Source organism: Dendropsophus ebraccatus, chromosome 7, assembly GCF_027789765.1.
Source record: "Dendropsophus ebraccatus isolate aDenEbr1 chromosome 7, aDenEbr1.pat, whole genome shotgun sequence".
Classification (NCBI taxonomy): Eukaryota; Metazoa; Chordata; class Amphibia; order Anura; family Hylidae; genus Dendropsophus; species Dendropsophus ebraccatus.
In genome coordinates this window covers 127043128-127063475 of record NC_091460.1, presented here as the reverse complement: position 1 = coordinate 127063475, position 20348 = coordinate 127043128, and the positions used below count along the sequence as shown (strand labels likewise).

The 20348-nt window shown below is 43.4% G+C and overlaps 1 protein-coding gene across 4 annotated transcripts in view; it reads left to right on the top strand.

Annotated features, from left to right (window-relative positions):
* The first annotated feature begins 3528 nt into the window (after nucleotides 1–3528).
* The window catches only part of CXXC4 (CXXC finger protein 4), a 111408-nt gene continuing 94588 nt past the window's right edge, over nucleotides 3529–20348 (top strand). For 3 of the 4 annotated variants that reach the window (XM_069978402.1, XM_069978404.1, XM_069978403.1), the window contains exons 1-2: nucleotides 3529–4157; nucleotides 6089–7169. In XM_069978402.1, the coding sequence (XP_069834503.1) occupies nucleotides 6342–7169 (828 nt within the window). In that variant the 5' untranslated portion in view covers nucleotides 3529–4157; nucleotides 6089–6341. Of the gene's footprint in view, nucleotides 4158–6088; nucleotides 9639–20348 lie in introns of those variants that run through there. The other variant, XM_069978400.1, reaches the window with a different exon arrangement.

Genomic DNA, 20348 nt, shown 5'->3' with positions numbered 1-20348 from the left:
TATATAGATGGATGTGTTGTATACACTGTATATAGATGGATATGGTGGGGCTGTATACACTGTAAATAGATGGATATAGTGGGGCTGTATACACGGTATATAGATGGATATAGTGGGGCTGTATACACTGTATATAGATGATGTGGTGTATACACTGTGTATAGATGGATATGGTGGGGCTGTATATACGGTATATAGATGGATGTGGTGTAAACACTGTGTACAGATGGATATAGTGGGTCTGTATACACGGTATATAGATGGATGGTGGGGCTGTATACACTGTATATAGATGGATGTGGTGTATACACTGTATATAGATAGATGTGGTGTATACACCGTATATAGATGGATGTGGTGTATACACTGTATATAGATGGATGTAGTGGGGCTGTATACACTGTATATAGATGGATGTGGTGTATACACCGTATATAGATGGATGTGCTGTATACACTGTATATAGATGATGTGGTGTATACACTGTGTATAGATGGATGTGGTGTATACACTGTATATAGATGGATGTGGTGTATACACTGTATATAGATGGATGTGGTGTATACACTGTATATAGATGGATGTGGTGGGGCTGTATACACGGTATATAGATGGATGTGCTGTATACACTGTATATAGATGGATGTGGTGGGGCTGTATACACTGTATATAGATGGATGTGGTGGGGCTGTATACACTATATGGATGGATGTGGTGTACACACTGTATATAGATGGATGCGGTGGGGAGGTACACACTGCATATAGATGAATGTGGTGTATACACTGTATATAGATGGATGTGGTGGGGCTGTATACACTGTATATATATGGATATAGTGTATACATTGTATATAGATGGATATGGTGGGGCTGTGCATAGTTGGATGTGGTGTATACACTGTATATAGATGGATGTGGTGTATACACTGTATAAAGATGGATGTGGTGTATACACTGTATATAGATGGATGTGGTGTATACACTGTATATAGAGGGATGTGGTGGGGCTGTATACACTGTATATAGATGGATGTGGTGTATACACTGTATATAGATGGATGTGGTGTATACACTGTATATAGATGGATGTGGTGCAACACTGTATATAGATGGATGTGGTGTATACACGGTATATAGATGGATGTGGTGGGGCTGTATACACTGTATATAGATGGATATAGTGGGGCTGTATACACGGTATATAGATGGATATAGTGGGGCTGTATACACTGTATATAGATGGATGTGGTGGGGCTGTATACACGGTATATAGATGGATGTGGTGGGGCTGTATACACGGTATATAGATGGATATAGTGGGGCTGTATACACTGTATATAGATGGATGTGGTGTATACACTGTATATAGATGGATGTGGTGGGGCTGTATACACTGTATATAGATGGATGTGGTGGGGCTGTATACACGGTATATAGCTAGATGTTGTGGGGCTGTATACACTGTATATAGATGGATGTGGTGTATACACGGTATATAGAAGGATATAGTGGGGCTGTATACACTGTATATAGATGGATATAGTGGGGCTGTATACACGGTATATAGATGGATGTGGTGGGGCTGTATACACTGTATATAGATGGATGTAGTAAGGCTGTATACACTGTATATAGATGGATATAGTGGGGCTATATACACGGTATATAGATGGATATAGTGGGGCTGTATATACGGTATATAGATGGATATAGTGGGGCTGTATACACTGTATATAGAGGGATATAGTGGGGCTGTATACACTGTATATAGCTGGATGTGGTGGGGCTGTATACGATGTATATAGATGGATGTGGTGTATACACGGTATATAGATGGATATAGTGGCGCTGTATACACGGTATATAGATGGATATAGTGGGGCTGTATACACTGTATATAGATGGATGTCCTGTATACACTGCATATAGATGGATGTGGTGTATATACGGTATATAGATGGATACAGTGGGGCTGTATACACGGTATATAGATGGATGTGGTGTATACACGGTATATAGATGGATGTGGTGGGGCTGTATACACTGTATATAGATGGATGTGGTGTATACACTGTATATAGATGGATGTGCTGGGGCTGTATACACGGTATATAGATGGATATAGTGGGGCTGTATACACGGTATATAGATGGATATAGTGGCGCTGTATACACGGTATATAGATGGATATAGTGGGGCTGTATACACGGTATATAGATGGATGTAGTGGGGCTGTATACACGGTACATAGATGGATGTCCTGTATACACTGTATATAGATGGATGTGCTGGGGCTGTATACACGGTATATAGATGGATATAGTGGCGCTGTATACACGGTATATATATGGATATAGTGGGGCTGTATACACTGTATATAGATGGATGTGGTGTATACACTGTATATAGATGGATGTGCTGGGGCTGTATACACGGTATATAGATGGATATAGTGGCGCTGTATACACGGTATATAGATGGATATAGTGGGGCTGTATACACTGTATATAGATGGATGTCCTGTATACACTGCATATAGATGGATGTGGTGTATATACGGTATATAGATGGATGTGGTGTATACATGGTATATAGATGGATGTGGTGTATACACTGTATATAGATGGATGTAGTGGGGCTGTATACACGGTATATAGATGGATATAGTGGGGCTATATACACGGTATATAGATGGATATAGTGGGGCTGTATATACTGTATATAGATGGATATAGTGGGGCTGTATACACGATATATAGATGGATATAGTGGGGCTGTATACACAGTATATAGATGGATGTGCTGTATACACGGTATATAGATGGATGTGGTGTATACACGGTATATAGATGGATATAGTGGGGCTGTATACACGGTATATAGATGGATGTGGTGTATACACGGTATATAGATGGATATAGTGGGGCTGTATACACGGTATATAGATGGATGTGGTGTATATACTGTATATAGATGGATATAGTGGGGCTGTATACACGGTATATAGATGGATATAGTGGGGCTGTATACACGGTATATAGATGGATGTGGTGTATACACGGTATATAGATGGATATAGTGGGGCTGTATACACGGTATATAGATGGATGTGGTGTATATACTGTATATAGATGGATATAGTGGGGCTGTATACACGGTATATAGATGGATATAGTGGGGCTGTATACACAGACGGCTTCCTGAAGGAAACACCATGCCGCCGCCGCCGCCTCACACCTCGGGGATAAAGGAGAGGGAGGTCACATGAAATGTCTTGTCACCAGCAGAGAAGAAGGAGGATGCTGAGAAGCGTGAAGTTTATTATCCCCCTCGGCCGCCGCCCCCACCCGGCACGACGAGCGGTGTCACTCCCCTCACAGCGACCCCCAGACAATAATAATAATAATGGCAGCCGTGTCCCTGCGGAGGGCGGCGGGGGGAGCAGAGACGTGGCTGCTCCGGAGCTGAGCCGAGGATTTGCTCTGTGGAGGGGAGAAGGGGGGGTGTAATGGGAAGAGGAGGAGGAGGACGAGGGGGAGGGAGACTACAGAGGAGCAGTGGCCGTGTGTGCGCCTCTGATTCCCGGTGTAATTTGCAGCCAATCATCAGTAGGTGTCCACATCCCTGCATCCTCCTCACCTCGGCGCCAATAACTCTCCACCTCTCTCCTGCCTCCCTCCTCCTTCTCTCTTCTCTCCCCCATCCCCCTCCTGCTTCCTCCCCCCCCCCCCCTCACCTCCTCCTCCCCTCACAGCCCCCCCATGCCTCTCAGCCACACGCAGAGAAAGAGAGAGAGAGACTGACTGACTCCCAGGCTGCTTCCTCCCGCCCTCCCTCCTCACACACATCGACTGGAAACTGACTGGAGAGCAGCGCACAGGGAGAGCCAGCCAGAGACACACACATACTGAGGGGAGAGAGCAGGGACCACCGAGAGACCGGCGGCGGCGGCGGCACCCTCCTCCTCCTCACCCTGCGCTCCTCACCCTCCTCCTCACCCTGCTCACCTGCCCCACTCATAGCAGCAGCAGGAAGTAATAAAGTGTCCATGTCCTGGAGCTGCCCGGGCACCTGGAGTGTGACCCTCCTGCCCAGGGGGCGATGTGTGGGGGGCATTAGATGCAGCAGCCTGCCTGTCCTCTCCTCCATCCACTGGTAAGTACCCAGATTTTGTTGTTCCACCTTGTCCCCCTCCCCCCTCCTGCCATCAGTCAGTGTGCCCTTTGCTGTGACTTATGGTAAGTGCTGTGCCTTCATTTATTAATTAATCTGCCCCTCCCCCACGCAGGGGAGCCATGACCTCTGATCTCCTCCGAGTAGACATGGCATACTCACCCTCCTCCTCCTCCCCTGGCATACACAGTGCTTACTACTAGTCACATCAACTATTACTTCTTGTTTTGCCACCCCCCCCCCCCCAACGCTCATCACTTCTTCTTCATTTCTTGCCACATTACTTTTCTCCGACTTCATAAGAACACTAGAAAAATTGGTATTTTGTTGGCGAGCCGGCGGTCGGGCTGGCATCTAACTAGTTTGGAGTAGGCAAGTTTGCCCGTCGCAATATTGGCCGGTGCGGAATGTCCCATCCATGCGTTGTATTCCCGGTTGCATTTAGCCTGGAGCCTTTTGGGGCAGCCTTTGTACTGCCATCAAACCTCAGAGCGTTCAGAGGCTCGCCTTTCCTTGATAGAGGGCACAGACGTTGGCGCTTCCTCTTTGGCACATCTTGGGATTTCAGATCCCTATCAGTATTCCCAGAGGATGCGGCTCATGTGGATTTCCTATGTCTCGCTATGTTGTTGTGTTAGGTTGGTGGTGGGGGGGGGGATGGTGCCGTCTTCTCGTAGGGTAATGCTTCATTACTCTCATTATAGGGTTAATTAGCAGAACTGATCGCCAGCCTGAACTTTGAAGTTAGGATATTTCTAGGGAAATGGGGCTGACGTGCTTCACGAGGGAGAAGAGGGCGAAGTTGACCTGGAGTGATAATGATGATAATAATAATAATATTAATAATATTGTCGGCTTGGCTGTTTACTATGCAGACGCCTCAGAGATGAGATGCAAGAAAAGTTGTGGACGCACTAATGCTGGCGGCCCCTGTGTTTTTTTTTCCCGCATGGGGAGACAATGAAGCCACTGTGGTCCTGTTGTGTGCAGGTGCCTGGTATTGTCACTGTGCGCTGTCACCAGGGCTTAGGGATGCAGAGGGCTTCTCATTCTGTGATTGTAAAGAGCTCAGCCTCCCGCTACAGCTGCCGGCTCTTAGATAACACCACAAGAATATGAAATTGCCTGACTTATTTTTATCTGGCCCCTTTCTCATCTCTTGCTCTTGCCGTCCGCTCTCCCTCCTTCCTTCCTTCCCATTGCAGGGGCCCACCTCCCCACTCCCCATCATTTAAATGGCTGCTCCAATTGAGACCTGTCCTTGGTACATTGAATTAAGACCCTAGCAGAGCCAGCTGTGCTGGGATTCAGACTAATGACCGTCAGACACAGAAGGACACTGTGGCAGCTGGTAGTTCCTATTTTGCCTGCCTTTTTTTTTTTATAGTGGAGATGGTATACAGGCGGCCTCTCGCTGGCATTGTGCTTATACCCTGATGCATTGTCGACTTTCTCAGCACTTAATTTGCTAATTTCCTGTTCATTTTTTTTCTCTGTTCAAGCCCATTTTGCTTGCAGCCTTCCAGCATTTCCGTGCCTTGACAAGACTTTGTTGGTGCATTTCATAACGTTCAATGCCCTCTGGTTAGAGGTACCATAACCCTTTTCCATCTCTGATTTACATGTCTTTTGATCTCTACTTTCTGTCTCCCTTGGCATTTGTCAACACCCCCAATTTCGCCCTCATCCTCCTCCCCCCCCCCCCCCCCCCCCGCCACCTCTCAGCAGTCTCAGGTATTCCATCCAGCTATTAATGCTATTATGCAATTCAATTATGTTCGGGGGAATAGGAGGGGGAGGGTGGGGGGAATGATATTTATTAATGTGATGGAAATGATTTTGACAGTGTATTTATTTCTCTCTCTTTCCCGTGCACCTTTTTGGAATGATTCTCTTTGTTTTACTTGGAACAGTTGGCGTTTGTGATAATGCACAAGAAGATGCTCCGTGACAAACTGCTGTCTGCTGAAAAATCACCTACAAAGAAATAAAAAAAAAAAAAAAAAGGCACTTCTCCCGATTTGCACAAACCACACAGAATTGAAAAATAAAACCCCAGTTGCTTATTGAAGGTCTCACCCAAAAATAAAGGTGACTGAATTAAGCAGTTTCGGTGGTTTCCCCCCTCTCTCCCCTCCTACCCCCTTCCACCTACCCTCCTCAGAGATGTCCAATATGAACACTAATGTTTGCGTGGAGAATGGACAGAACCCAGAGGCTGCCGTGCTCCCCAAGGATAACCTGGTGGAGGGGGCTTTGAACAGCCTCATGGATTACAATTCGGAAATGGAGAGGTATAGGTCCTTTGCTACCTTTTACAAAACCAATGGTGCATTCCCTCAGGCTGCTAAGATTGCCAGGATCACCACTCCTATCTTCCCCAGTGCCCGGATTGGCATGTCTCCTTGGAACTGCGATAATGCAATGCTTTGGGGAAGGAAATCAGCAGCTATCAACCCTAATAGGACCAGCATGCACAGAAACGACTCCCAAAGGCTGGGGAAGCCTGGCGGAGCGCCAGAGTCGTTGCAAATGGCAAATAATAATTTCCTTTCCACCTTATCCCCTGAACACTGCAGACCTTTGGCAGGGGAATGCATGAACAAGCTCAAATGCGGCGCCGCTGAAGCAGAGATAATGAATCTCCCTGAACGCGTTGGAACTTTTTCCGCTATTCCGGCTCTAGGGGGCATCTCATTACCTCCAGGGGTCATCGTCATGACAGCCCTTCACTCCCCCGCAGCAGCCTCGGCAGCCGTCACAGACAGTGCGTTTCAAATTGCCAATCTGGCAGACTGCCCGCAGAATAATTCTTCGGGAGCCGGCGGGAACCCTGCCAAGAAGAAGAGGAAAAGGTGTGGGGTCTGTGTGCCCTGCAAGAGGCTCATCAACTGTGGAGTCTGCAGCAGTTGCAGGAACCGCAAAACTGGACACCAGATCTGCAAATTTAGGAAATGTGAAGAGCTTAAGAAAAAACCTGGCACTTCACTAGAGGTCAGAGGAGATGATTCTTTCTTTCCCTGCCTTCCCAGCTCCCTGCTTCCCCCCATCCCTCCACCCCTCCAGTGCTTCTTGTCTGGCTTCAAGACGCACTATCCCTTTTCTGATACCTCCTGAGGGTTGTGAGGTTGTCCTTTATGCACAGCCAGATGTGAACAGAGAGCTTATTGGTGTGTATGTGTGTGTGCCCATGCAGCTTGACACTTTTACAACTTTTCCTCACACATAGAAAGTATTAACCCTGCACTGCCTCGTAAAAGCAGCTGGGGTGGTACAAGTATATCGTGTGCGTGTGCGTGTTTGCTAGATCATCTCAACTAACTGGATTTTTCAGTGTCATACGATTGTGTTTAAAAAAAAAAGAGCTGCTGTATCTGTACCCAGTCCTATTAAATTATACAGAAAATGTTTGTAAAATGTTATTTTTTTGGTCCTGTAAAAGTCCTAAACCACTAAACTAATGCTGAGTGAAATCTGCAATAAACTTTATCTTACATCCAAAAACACTCATGTGTGTGCGTGTATGTGTGAATGTGCTGCTATGGACCTGTTGTACACTAACTGCTGTCGTTCTGAACCATGAAGTGCAATATCGGCCTGCTATAGTTCTACAGAGGTAGTTTTTTTTTTGTTTGTTTTTTTGCCTTTTGTCTGGTCAATAGCTTTTTGGTTTCCATGCATTACTTTTATCACTGTGAGAGTACAGGATGAGATTCAGCTTCGTCGAGGTGTACATAAGTGACACACAGGTATGCACAGGGGGTGCGCGGAGGCTTAATGGGACACAACACCAAAAGTGCCTTACAATTCCAGGTTGCATCATCAATTTGGATGCACCCCACAAGGTGTCTGATTCCATGCAACTCTTATAACTAACTCTTATAAAAGTTGTCTGTATGTCTGCTGCTCTAATAGAACTAGTTTATATTACTCAATATTAATGGATTTTTACAGCTTTTTTACAAAATTACACAGGGTCAGAAAATAAGAAAAAACTTATATTCACCCCTTCAGTATTACATTGGTTCATTGCTGCCACCGCTCCTGGGCCCTGTGTGGGAGTTTCCTGATGACGTCCCTTTCTGCAGTCTGTCACTGGTCTAAGTGGTCACAAGTAAAGGCAATTGCATGTGACTAGAGATGAGCGAACCGGGTTCGAGTCGATCCGAACCCAAACGTTCGGCATTTGATTAGCGGGGGCTGCTGAACTTGGATAAAGTTCTAAGGTTGTCTGGAAAACATGCATACAGCCAATGACTATACCCATGATTTTCACATAGCCTTAGGGCTTTATCCAACTTCAGCAGCCACCGCTAATCAAATGCCGAAAGTTCGGGTTCAGATCGACTCGAGCATGCTCGAGGTTCGCTCATCTCTACATGTCACCACAGAGACCTCAGTGGATGGAAATGTCATTGGGGTACTTCCGCCAGGGACTCTGGAGCAGGGGGTGGTACTGGACATTTTATTTGCCCTACCATTGTGCCTCCATGTAGTTTTTGAGAAAAGGCTGAATGCCCCATTTAATTCTTGTTGTTTTTAATTGTAAGTTTGAAAAAAACTGTTGTCCAGGGATAAAAAAAAAAAAAGTTTTATGTGTGGCGGGGTAAAAATAAAATGTATAATCTCCTGTTCCCATCTACCACAGCTGCCATACCGATGGCCCCGCTTCTTTCAGCTGGGTCCTGATGATGCATAGTCTCTGTAGGCATTGCCCCATTCAGCCAATCACTAGCCACAGTGGTCCTGCCTCACTCAGTGATTGGCTGGCGCAGTTCCTGCTGGGAAAGTGCATCATCAGGTACATCCTAGAGAACCATTAGTGTCAGATGTGGGGGAATGAGGGCAGGTGAGTATTTTTTTTTTAATTATTATTATTTTTACTCCATCCCAGCCACATATAAACATTTTTTTTTTATTTACCCTTGGACAACACCCTTAGTGATCCGTGTGCACTTATATTACATTATATTGTCATGTAACTGTATTTAAGCATATATTTATAAATATATGAAAAATGTGAACAACTCTTAATAACTTAACTATTTTTAGCTTTCCACTTTAGGTGTAGTGTCCCTTTAACCCTTTAAGTCAGCTTTGCAATGTAGGCCATGCAGGCAGTGCTGCTTTATCCCGAGTTTGATGAATGTAAGGTACTTTTTTCTTGCTGGAAACATTGTGCTATTCCTGTTGTAAATGAGACACGGAAGGTTAGTCCTTTCATTCATAAATGATCAGCCTCGGACTCATTCAGTAATGAGCTTTGTTTTACGTCTGCCATCACACACTTCCTGCAATTACAATGTGGCAGCTGCAGCTAAAAGTCAAGTCAGCCTCAGCATGGCCCATGGGCGGCCGGCTCAGGCTCCTAACCTCCATCATCTCTGTCTGTGTCGCCTCTGTAGAGCCCAGGGCACCTAAAGATTTTTATATAAGTCTCTGCATTGAATGTTGTAAACTAAGTGAAGTGGTAATTGTTTTATTGATATTAATAAAGCCATTGAACTGCTGGAAGTTTCATCTTTTCCCCACCCCACAAAATCAATATCCAGTTGACAGAATGATTTATTGTGTGCAGCCCTTTAGTTTATGGAGGTTTTTATTATAGTTTGTGCATTGTTTACTTGCCTGGAAAAAAATAACATCAGTGTATTCGGTCCAGTCCAGGTAACTTTATTGGATTATAAACTACTATCTTTTTCTGAAATACAATCGGTTGACGTAATGCTTGGGCCCATGTGTTTTATAGGCTTTGTTACCAAGGTAGCTGGTGGTGTTTTGTTTTTTTTCCCCATAAGAAACGGGCATTGGACCCACTTTTTTACATGTGATAACTTATTGTTGTAGATGGTTATATGGATGTAGAGGACCCATTGTAACATGGATGGCATGCTGTTATTATAGAGGACGTCATTTGTAATATCGGAAAGTGTATCCATACACCAGGCCACCTATGTTGCCTCTACTTATGAGTAGTATGGGTTGTCCTGAAACCACAGTTGTGATGTCAGTGATACCTTAGGCCAGTGCTTCTCATGTCCAGTTCTCCAACAGGTCATGTTTTGAGGATTGTTTTAGGACCTAAAATCGTCGACCTATGTCTAAGTATAGCTAATAGCGAATGATTCCCCAAACACCTGACACCTTACCTCTCCCCGCTCCTCGTCTTCTGTCCTGTGCTCCGCAGCTTCCCAGTCCCAGCGGCAATGGCGTCTGAGCGACCTGTCAGTTGACAGGCTGCTCAGACGCCGCTGCCGCCGGGACTGGGAAGCTGCAGAGCACAGAAGAGAGGACCAGGAGCGGGGATAGGTAAGGTGTCAAGTGTTTGGGCAAAGACTGCACAGACATCGCTAACGATGTCCATGCAACCCTTACTGTTTGATAATCAGGCCGTCTAATAGATCCAGGAAACGAGCGCTGATCCAGCAGATTGGTGCTTGTTTACTAAAATGATGGGGCTGTAATCGGCCCTTGTAATAGTACCCTTATACTCAGTGCATCAGGTGTTCTGTGAATGGGATATCCTCAAAACATGACCTGTTGTTGGGCCATGATGACTGGATTTGGAGGACTGCCTTAGGATTTATATAAAACTTTTATGTAACTTTTTGCGTGTTTTACATTCTCACCGTTTTCAAGATCTTTGCTTACTGTCAGAAAATGGAAGCGTCCTTGTATACATCCAAAGGCAGAGAACATGACTAGGGCTAACTAACAAATGGATAGCTTGTGAGTAATAAACCAGGACAAGCTACATACCAGGTTACCCTTGAAGATCAGTTTTCAGCCTCTGGATGTGATACGTTCTCCACAACAAGCAGAGATTGTAAAAACAGGAAAAACTCCTTTTAGCATCGTAATTGTGATGGTATATGTTGGCGATAATTATAATAATAGTTCTCTGACAAACTCATTGGATGTCCTGGGCATGTAGAAAACATTTGTATTGCTTCAGGTCTTCTGATTTATTTATTGGTTATTTAAAGTGAATCTGTCAGCCAATCCATCTAGGAGCTGCAGACAGAGGCTGACAAACAATGATGCAATAACAGAAGTTTTTTTTTTAAACTCTGGGCTGAAGTTTCAAGGAGGTGGGGTCAAGCTGCTGAAGTGCAAAGCTAGGAGTTTGACCCTGCTTCCTTAAAGGGAATCTGCCAATAGGTTTATTCCACCTTAAATGAGGGCAGCATAAGCTAGTGATAGAAATGGTGGACAGATCAGTGTATTACTTACATCATTCTGTTCAGCCGTTCTCCTAATATGCAGGAGAATAGGATTATTGCCACACCCCTCCCCCCCCCCCGCCCTCCAGTTGCTGATTGACAGTTGCTGCCTATACACAGCATGGATAGATAACTGCCAATCAGCAGCTGGTGGGCGGAGTTTCCTGCTTCTCATGAATATCCAGGACTACCGAACTCATGCACATAATGGAGAGGACTACTTATTGTCTATGTTATTTAGTAGGATATCTCTGAATCAGCTGCAGAGAACAATGTAAGTGATACATCATCTTGTTCAGCTTCTCTGTCACTAGTTTATGTTACTCATGTATAGGACAGGATAAACTTACTGATAGTCTCTTTAAAAGTAAATTGTAAATTTCAAATTATTGCATCATTGTCTGCAACTCATAGGACTGACAGGTTCACTTTAAGCAATCCAATATGAGATTGCCTATCATGGTTATTGGAAAAATCACAATGTCCTATACAAGGTGTCTTACTTTTATCACCTTTCCTGCCCCTATGATCTTTCTTCCTGGCTCTTGTTCGGCCTTTTCTTACTGACATTGTGTGAACCGCCTTCAATGTCACTCAGAGCTGCCACTATCCAAGCCTCTTAATCTGTGATTATTGATGGGGATGACGCTTTAAATCCATGATCTCAGTCCCTGCGAGCAGTCTCAGTTTTGCCAGAGCATAGGAAAGGAGTGTTGTCATGTGGACATAGAAGAGCTGCTGTCACTTCAAATAAAGACATAAAACAGGGGTAGGGAACCTTGTCTCTCCAGCTGTTGCAAAACTACAACTCCCATCATGCCTGGACAGCCAAAGCTTTAGCTTTGGCTGTCCAGGCATGATGGAAGTTTTAGTTTTGCAACAGCTGGGGAGCCAAGGTTCCCTACCTCTATGCTAGAAGCTCTTTTTTGGTTTCAGACCTCATTTATGTGCCCATACTATGGCCTCAAGTGTGACCTGAGTCCTATAGATCCCTATTATGCTAATAGTTTGGGTCCTATTAGACCTACAATTGTTTCTGGACTTTGTGGCTGTAATATAGGATGTAAAAATGTGCCCATATTCCTCCTTAGGATCGTTCTCCTGTAAAGGCTTGTGGCCATGTTGGTTGCCGAAATAAAGGACACAGGTCTTCATAGGGTATATGAATATAGTGTCAGTGGGGACATATATCTTTATTGCCTTATAGACATATCTAGCGGAATTGTTGGCGACAAATAAACTGGTTTTAGAAAGGTAGATAGATTTTTAATTTACTTTTATTTAAAAATCTTAAGTCTTCCCATACTTATCAGTTGCTGTATGTCCTGCAGGAATTGTTGTTTTATTTTCAGTCTGATGCAGTGCTCTCTGCTGCCACCTCTGTCCGAGACAGGAACTCTGTCTTGGTTTTCTATGAATCTCCATAGAAAACCTCTCTTGCTCTAGACAGTTCCTGTCCCGGCCAGAGATGTCAGGCTGAAAATAAAACATTTCCTGCAGGACATACAGCAGCTAATAAGTATGGGAAGACTTGAGAATTTTTACTAGAAGTAAATTACAAATCTGTATAACTTTCTGACACCAGTTGATTTGAAAGAACATTTTGGCTGGACAACCCCTTTAAAAGAAAACATCATTTCCTGCAGGACATACAGCAGCTGATAAGTATGGGAAGACTTTAGATTTTTAAATAGAAGTAGATTATAAATCTATATAACTTTCTGACATCAGTTGATTTGAAATAAAAAGAGTACCCCTTTAAAGCCCATGACCATGTGGGTCTGCCTGATATTTGATGGGATTTTTGTTTGTCAGAACCTTGTATTGTACTATATAGGATTATTGGTAATACAGTCCATTATGGTTGCACCTTGTGTAATTGCTTTGTGGTGCAGGTGTTGCAGACAGTATGTCATACAGGACTCATTAGTTGTCGTTCAGTCTCGGATCCTTTTTTTTTGCATTTGTCTATAAGCGTCCTTTTGTGCAATACGCCGGCACTTGGTAAATAAAGCCAGATCCCAGAGGCCGCTTTTCCGTAAATATGACATACCTTACAGAAACTGATGGCCCATTAACTTTGGAGCCGTCGGCCTAGCCGCTGCAGTAAAAGAATGAATTAGGCAGTGTGCTTCAGCCACTAAATGCCCAGCCTCCCAGGCTGTAATTCCTCATCCAGATGTTAGTGATGCCAGCATGGTGGTCCTCCGCAGCACATGCTCTGCTCTTTCATAAAGCTACCGTTGCTATGGAGGAATGTGGAGCTCACTATCAGAGTACAACTTTTAAGAAACTGCAGCCAATCTTAGTTCTTAATTATTCTAATACAGGTTGGTAGTATTTCTACCAATTATTATTTCCAGGAAAACTACAATTCCACTTATACTTGTTACAGGGTTTATGCATGAACCAACCAGGAAGTAAGCTCATTCATAGCCATGATGTAGTAAAGGAGAAGGAGAAGTATTTAAGCATTGTATTGCCCCCAAAAGTTATACAACTCACCAATATACACTTATGACGGGAAATGCTTAGAAAGTGCTTTTTCCCTGCACTTACTACTGCATCAAGGCTTCACTTCCAGGATAACATGGTGATGTCACTTCCTGAATAACATGGTGATGTCACTTCCTGGATAACATGGTGATGTCACTTCCTGAATAACATGGTGATGTCAATTCCTGGATAAAATGGTGATGTCATGACCTGGCTCCCAGAGCTGTACGGGCTGTGGCTGCTGGAGAAGATGATGGCAGAGGGATTCTCAGTGCCCTGTGTCCCTCAGTGTCCCCCTGCCATCATCCTCTCCAGCAGCCACAGCCCGCACAGCTCTGGGAGTCGGGTCGTGACATCACCATGTTATCCAGGAAGTGACATCACCATTTTATCCAGGAGGTGACATCACCATGTTATCCAGGAAGTGACATCACCATGTTATCCAGGAAGTGACATCACCATGTTATCCAGGAAGTGACATCACCATGTTATCCAGGAAGTGAAGCCTTGATGCAGTAGTAAGTGTAGGGGAAAAAAGCTCTTTATAAGCATTACCCGTAATAAGTGTATATTGGTGAGTTGTATAAGTTTTGGGGGCAATACAATACTTAATAACAATTTCCGCCGGACTTCTTCTTTAGGGTAGGTTCACACGTACAGGATCCGCAGCAGATCCGCAGCAGATTTGATGGCGCAGATTTGATGCTGTGTTTAGTTAATTAGATGAAATCTGCTGCGGTTCCGGTGCGTGTGAACGTACCCATCAGGCAGACAGACTTTAGGTTTGGAATATCGAAATAGCTTCAGTATAAGCAGCAATGTTCCAGTAATATAGCAGGAAACTCAGCAGGAATTCTAATTCACCACTGCAGTATGACAGCCGACGTGCAGGGCAAGGGACAGTCCTCAACACATACTGTAATCACCTCTTATACAAGGGAATTGCTATTTATGCTTTCGCCTTTTATCCGTTAAAGTTTTAGATATGTTTTATAAAGCGTGTCTTTCATCTTTTGGTTGTTTGGGGAAGTGCAATTGATAAAATTGTTTTTTTTTTTTTTTACTCATTTCAGTTTCATTGCAGAAATTTCTGTGAATGAAAAATCTTTTTGTAAACCTGAATAGGGTTGTTAAAGGTATGTGACTATACCTTTTAATCCTTAGGCTGGGTTCACACACAGTATATTTCAGACAGTATTTGGTCCTCATGTTAGGTCCTCATAGCAACCAAAACCAGGAGTGGAATGAAAACACAAAAAGGCTCTGTTCACATAATGTTGTAATTGAGTGGATGGCCGTCATTTTAAGGCAAATATTTGCTGTTATTTTAAAACATCGGCGGTGGTATTGAAATAATGGCATTGATTTAACGTTATAGGGCGGCCATCCACTTTTCAACATTGTGTGAACAGAGCCTTTCTGTGTTTTCAATCCACTCCTGGTTTTGGTTGCTATGAGGACCAAATACTGCCTGAAATATACTGTGTGTGAACCCAGCCTTAAAGTGTTCCTTTCTTACAAAGTGTGGCTATAACTTTCAACGTCTAAATCAACAGTAGATGTGTAGAAAAGCAAGTTTGCAATATACATTCATTATTTTTTTTTGTTATCATGTAAAACAAAGCTATACTTACTTGTATCCAGATCCAGTCTCCTGAAGGCAGATTTTTAATTGAAAAAAACAGACTAAATACATGAAGTCCCGGCCTGTACAGAGAGTCACGGCTTAGTGTGTCCATCAATAACATGACTGCCTTTTTATGAAAGCGCTCAGATGGCCTGGAAAACACGGGACTTCCTGTGTTTAGACTCTGAAGAAAACAAAGCACCTGAACACAGGAAGTGCTGTGTTTTCCATGATAACTAAAAAAAGAATAATGAATGTATATTGCAAACTTGCTTTATATCACACCTACTGTTGATTTAGGGTTTGAAAAGTATAACGACAGGTGCACTATAAGTTTACCTCTAATGGCATGTTGTTTCTTAGTTACATTTGTTAGAAAACTCATTAAAAGAATTGTAATATTAGTTGTCATCCAGCTATTTCGGATATTTTGGCCAGTTTCAGTGTAATATGGTAACTTTTCTGCATTTATGTCATGACTCTAAGTTCCAGCCCAGCCCCCCAGTCTAATCATCATATCTATGTTGCTTTCACTTTGGTCCATTAGGCCCATGGTTGGGCCAAGACTTGTGGCTGAAACATGGATGCAGAAATGTGGCTGTTTTAAAGGGCTACTCCAGTGATATTTTTTTCCAAATCAAGTGGTATGAGAAAGTTATATAGATTTGTAAATTACATTTCAGCTGCTGTATACCCTGCAGGAAGTGGTATGTTGTTTCTAGTCTGACACAGTGCTCTCTGCTGCCACCTTTGTCCATGTCAGGAACTGTCTAGAGCAGTAGTGAATCCCCATAGAAAACCTCTCCTGCTCTGGACAGTTCCTGTCACAGACAGAGGTGGCAGCAGAGAGCACTGTGTCAGACTGGAAAGAGTACACCACTTCCTGCAGGACATACACCAGCTGATAAGTACTTAAATACTTGAGATTTTTAAATAGAAGTAATTTACAAATCTATATAACTTTCTGCCACCAATAAATTTTTCTCTGAAGTACCCCTTTAATCTTATGTGAAACTGGCCATAGGTAAAAAGTTGGTCCATAATTAAAATAAAAGGATCCAGAAGCAGTCCTTCTCTTCCCTATGGGTTGTGATTAGTATAGCTGGTGATATATATATAATCCCGGCTGCTGTTATAAAGTAATGTCCGTCTTTTGTCGTTAAATGACATCCATCTGATAAAAAACGGCCGTCGTGAACAAAATCTATGAGATAACAGCATAGTTTTATTATGCAGCGAATAAGCTATATTCACTAAAGCCGGGGTAACACTTTAAGCAGCCTACCCACTATAGTCTGATAATCTTACACTATAACTTCTGCCTATAACGCCGTTGTTTTCGTGCCCTTGAAACTGTCCCCTCTCCCCAAACAGTGATGCGGTGGAGCCATGAGTGATAGGCCTTACCATCTGTGTAGTAAAACTCATCTAATAGCTGATTACATAATTCTTTCCGTAAAGCACCTGGTAGAAGGGAAGCATAAATTTTCCTTTGCATTATTACATCAGGCAGAGACAGCATACCAATTTCAGCTGCCAGACAGATGACTCTAGGAAACAACTTGTAAAGATGGTGCATGCAAGGGTGAATTAGCCATAAACTTTAGGGGACCGGCTTGTACCTCTGCCTATACATCGGCTTGGAAAGCTAAAGAGTGCGCTCTGTATTGTTTTATTTATCTCACTGTACAGCTCTTTTTTTTTTCTCATTTCAGGGCAGATAGATAGACTTGGGTGTGAACGAATTGTGGAGGAGATTAATTAGGCTTGAAATATGCGATTGTGCGTCCTCTATGAATGAATGTGATTACCCACCCTGGATGTGTCTGACACCGAGTCACGGGACCATGCTTTCAGCCGCACTAAGCTCCGCTGCTGAGCTGACAACTAATGATTGCATGGTCTGTCATCGCTAGATTATAGAATTACCGGCATATTATTATTATTTATGGAAGACTGATGAATTTACAAATGAGGGAAGATCTATCTATATACATCGCCTCTCGGGGAGGTTCTGACCCCCATAAACCAATGACGAAAAAATAAATTACAAAAAAAATATATATATATATTTTTATTTTCTTCATAGATTGGTTTATGGGGTCAGAACTAGAAGGGGGGAGGATGGTGATGCTGCTGCTTACTAGGACCTTCATAAATCCTTCCTACCATAATCGTTGAATTCCTAAATAATTAATGCTTGGGGGGGGTGCTATTTCAGTCTACGAAGGAGCGGCCGTAATTGGTGTTCTCATCCTACGCCAACAAATCACTATGTCTGTCCTTGTGATGTCAGTGTGCCGGAGAGAAGCAGTGACAGACAGGAAGGAAGTCAAAAAAAGGGAAATTCTCTACAAGTCAGGCCAAGTTTTAAAATTGTCTCTTAAAGGTGAAGAATTTTACTAAATAAAACAAGGAAACCTAGTGACTACATGATTGGAATGAAGACCATGTATGTTGCTAGGATGGAAACATTTCTTTTACTTGTAAGATAAAATCCTACAATTCTTCTTAATCTTCTTACATTATAGGGCTATGTGCACACTATGTGAGAGACCGGCCGTTCCGTGATCTGGCCGGGTCTTGGAACGGCCAGTCTCTGCAAAGATAATTCTTTGATCTTTCCGGCCGCAGTGTTCTGATGCAGGCGCATGAGCGCGCGCCCGCATCAGAACTTCATACAGCACACAATGAAGCAAGTGGCCTGAGCCGCTCGGTTCATTGTGTGAACTGACAGGTCTTTCTGTGGCTGCAGTTCACTGAATTGCGGCAGCAGAAAACTGACATGTTAGTTTTGTGCTGTGCCGCATGGGATCCCGGACGGAGCGTATACTGTGTGTATACGCTCCGGCCGGGATCCCATAGAAGAACAGGCTGTGTTCTTCTATGGCAGGCATGTCCAAAGTCCGAACTTTTACGGCCCCCAAGGTATCCAGCAGCAGCAGATACCTTGCGGCTTTGCCGCTGCCGCTCTCGTCGCCACGCCACTCTAGTGCACGGAAAAGTAAAGCCGAAATCTCGCGATGTCCGAGATTTCGGCTTTCCTTTTTCGTGCACTAGAGTACTGAGTACTGACATCTCGGACATCGCGAGATTTCGGCTTTCCGAGATTTCAGTACTGAGTACTGACGGTGATCCGGCCAGCTGGAGATCTCGCACGTCGTGAGTTCTAGGGCTGGAGAATCTTACAACTCCTCAGAGGTCAAGGAGACTGATGACCTCAGCTTAGTTATATATAACTTATATAAATAATATATATTAAAAGTTCCAACGCCACCCTGCTCTTCCAGAAGGGTTAGACCAGCAGGGTCCTCGAACAAAAAATTTCTGCAGCCATACATAGGTAGTGGTTTTCTCTGAAGAGGAGTTGGCTACTGTAGGCAAGGAAAAGCAGGGCTATACACTCACGATACATAAAGGGAGCATATAGGAATCTGTGGTAGCAAGCTGTCATACCCTTCATTAACCCCTGACTGCCTTTCACTGTGCTATAATTCCATTATCTGATGTGCGACTATTTCACAGCTTGCTATTATCTGCCTGTGTTATAAAGCATATAGCATGTAGCATGTAAAATGGTCGGCCCTCGCACATGTTCACTTCATCAAATTTGGCACTCTTCGAAAAAAGTTTGGACATGCCTGTTCTATGGGATGGCAACAACAGCCATACTTTTACGTAGTGTGAACATAGCCTAGAGGTGTGTCTCACCCATTATATAATTCCTGTATACATTCAGTAAATAATAATAATAATGGTCCGATAAATCGCCCAATCAATCGTTTAACGATTTTAAAGCGACAATTTGGTTTTTATAACGATCAGTGTTTAGACGAATAAATCGTTAGAAAAATCGTTATTGCGATCAATTTTAAGATCGCTTAAGCCCATCTCACACATAGGGTCAATCTTTGAATGACTGTTTACATGAAGCGATCTGCGAATTTTTAGCCAACGACAATTTGAGAACATGTTGAAAGATCACAATGAAAGATCGCTGTGTGTACATGAGCCCATTATTGCTCAAATGCGATTGTAATTGCGAAAATTCGAACGATTTATCGTTCCGTGTAAACACACCATAAGAATGACTGTTCTAAGGGTTTATTCACGATACGGAATCGGCGCCAAAATTCTGGCATGTCAATTCTTTGAGTGAAGGCGCACAAGGCCTCCCATTTAAAAACACATAGCGGGCAGGATTCGGTTCCATAGTTGGAACGGACCCTTATACCAGCAAATACATGTTAGTTACAGTACATACTGTATATTCTGCATACTGGACAGTGTTGGAGCCAATGTATTGTTGTAAATGTGAAGTGGCAACTATTATGGCTGCTTGGCGGGTTTGAGGACTGCTGATCAGACTGGTGATTGTCATTGCTGACATCAAAAAAGATTATTAGATGCAATGGCCCCCATTTACATTCACTGCAGGGGGCGGCATTCCCTTTCTCGGGAGTGGTTCGACCTCCAGGGATCAGCTTTTAATCACCTATCCTATGTAAAGGGGTAAACATGCCCAGATGAGAGTATACCTGTAAAATAAAGTGTAGGCTGTATATATATATATATATATATATATATATAAAATCTGGGCTGTGTTAAGGGTTGTATGAAGTATGGAGCGGTCTCAGCTTATAAGCCCACTCCATACACATACTACTTCTACTACTACACATACTAATACTACATAGGTACTAGATGCTATCTGCATTATTTCTAATAAATTGCTGAACTACTGTAATTGACGTAGTGGAAAAAATGGATATACTAACAGTGGGAGCTTGAGAACGACCAATCATATTGCCGCAGTATTTTCCTGAC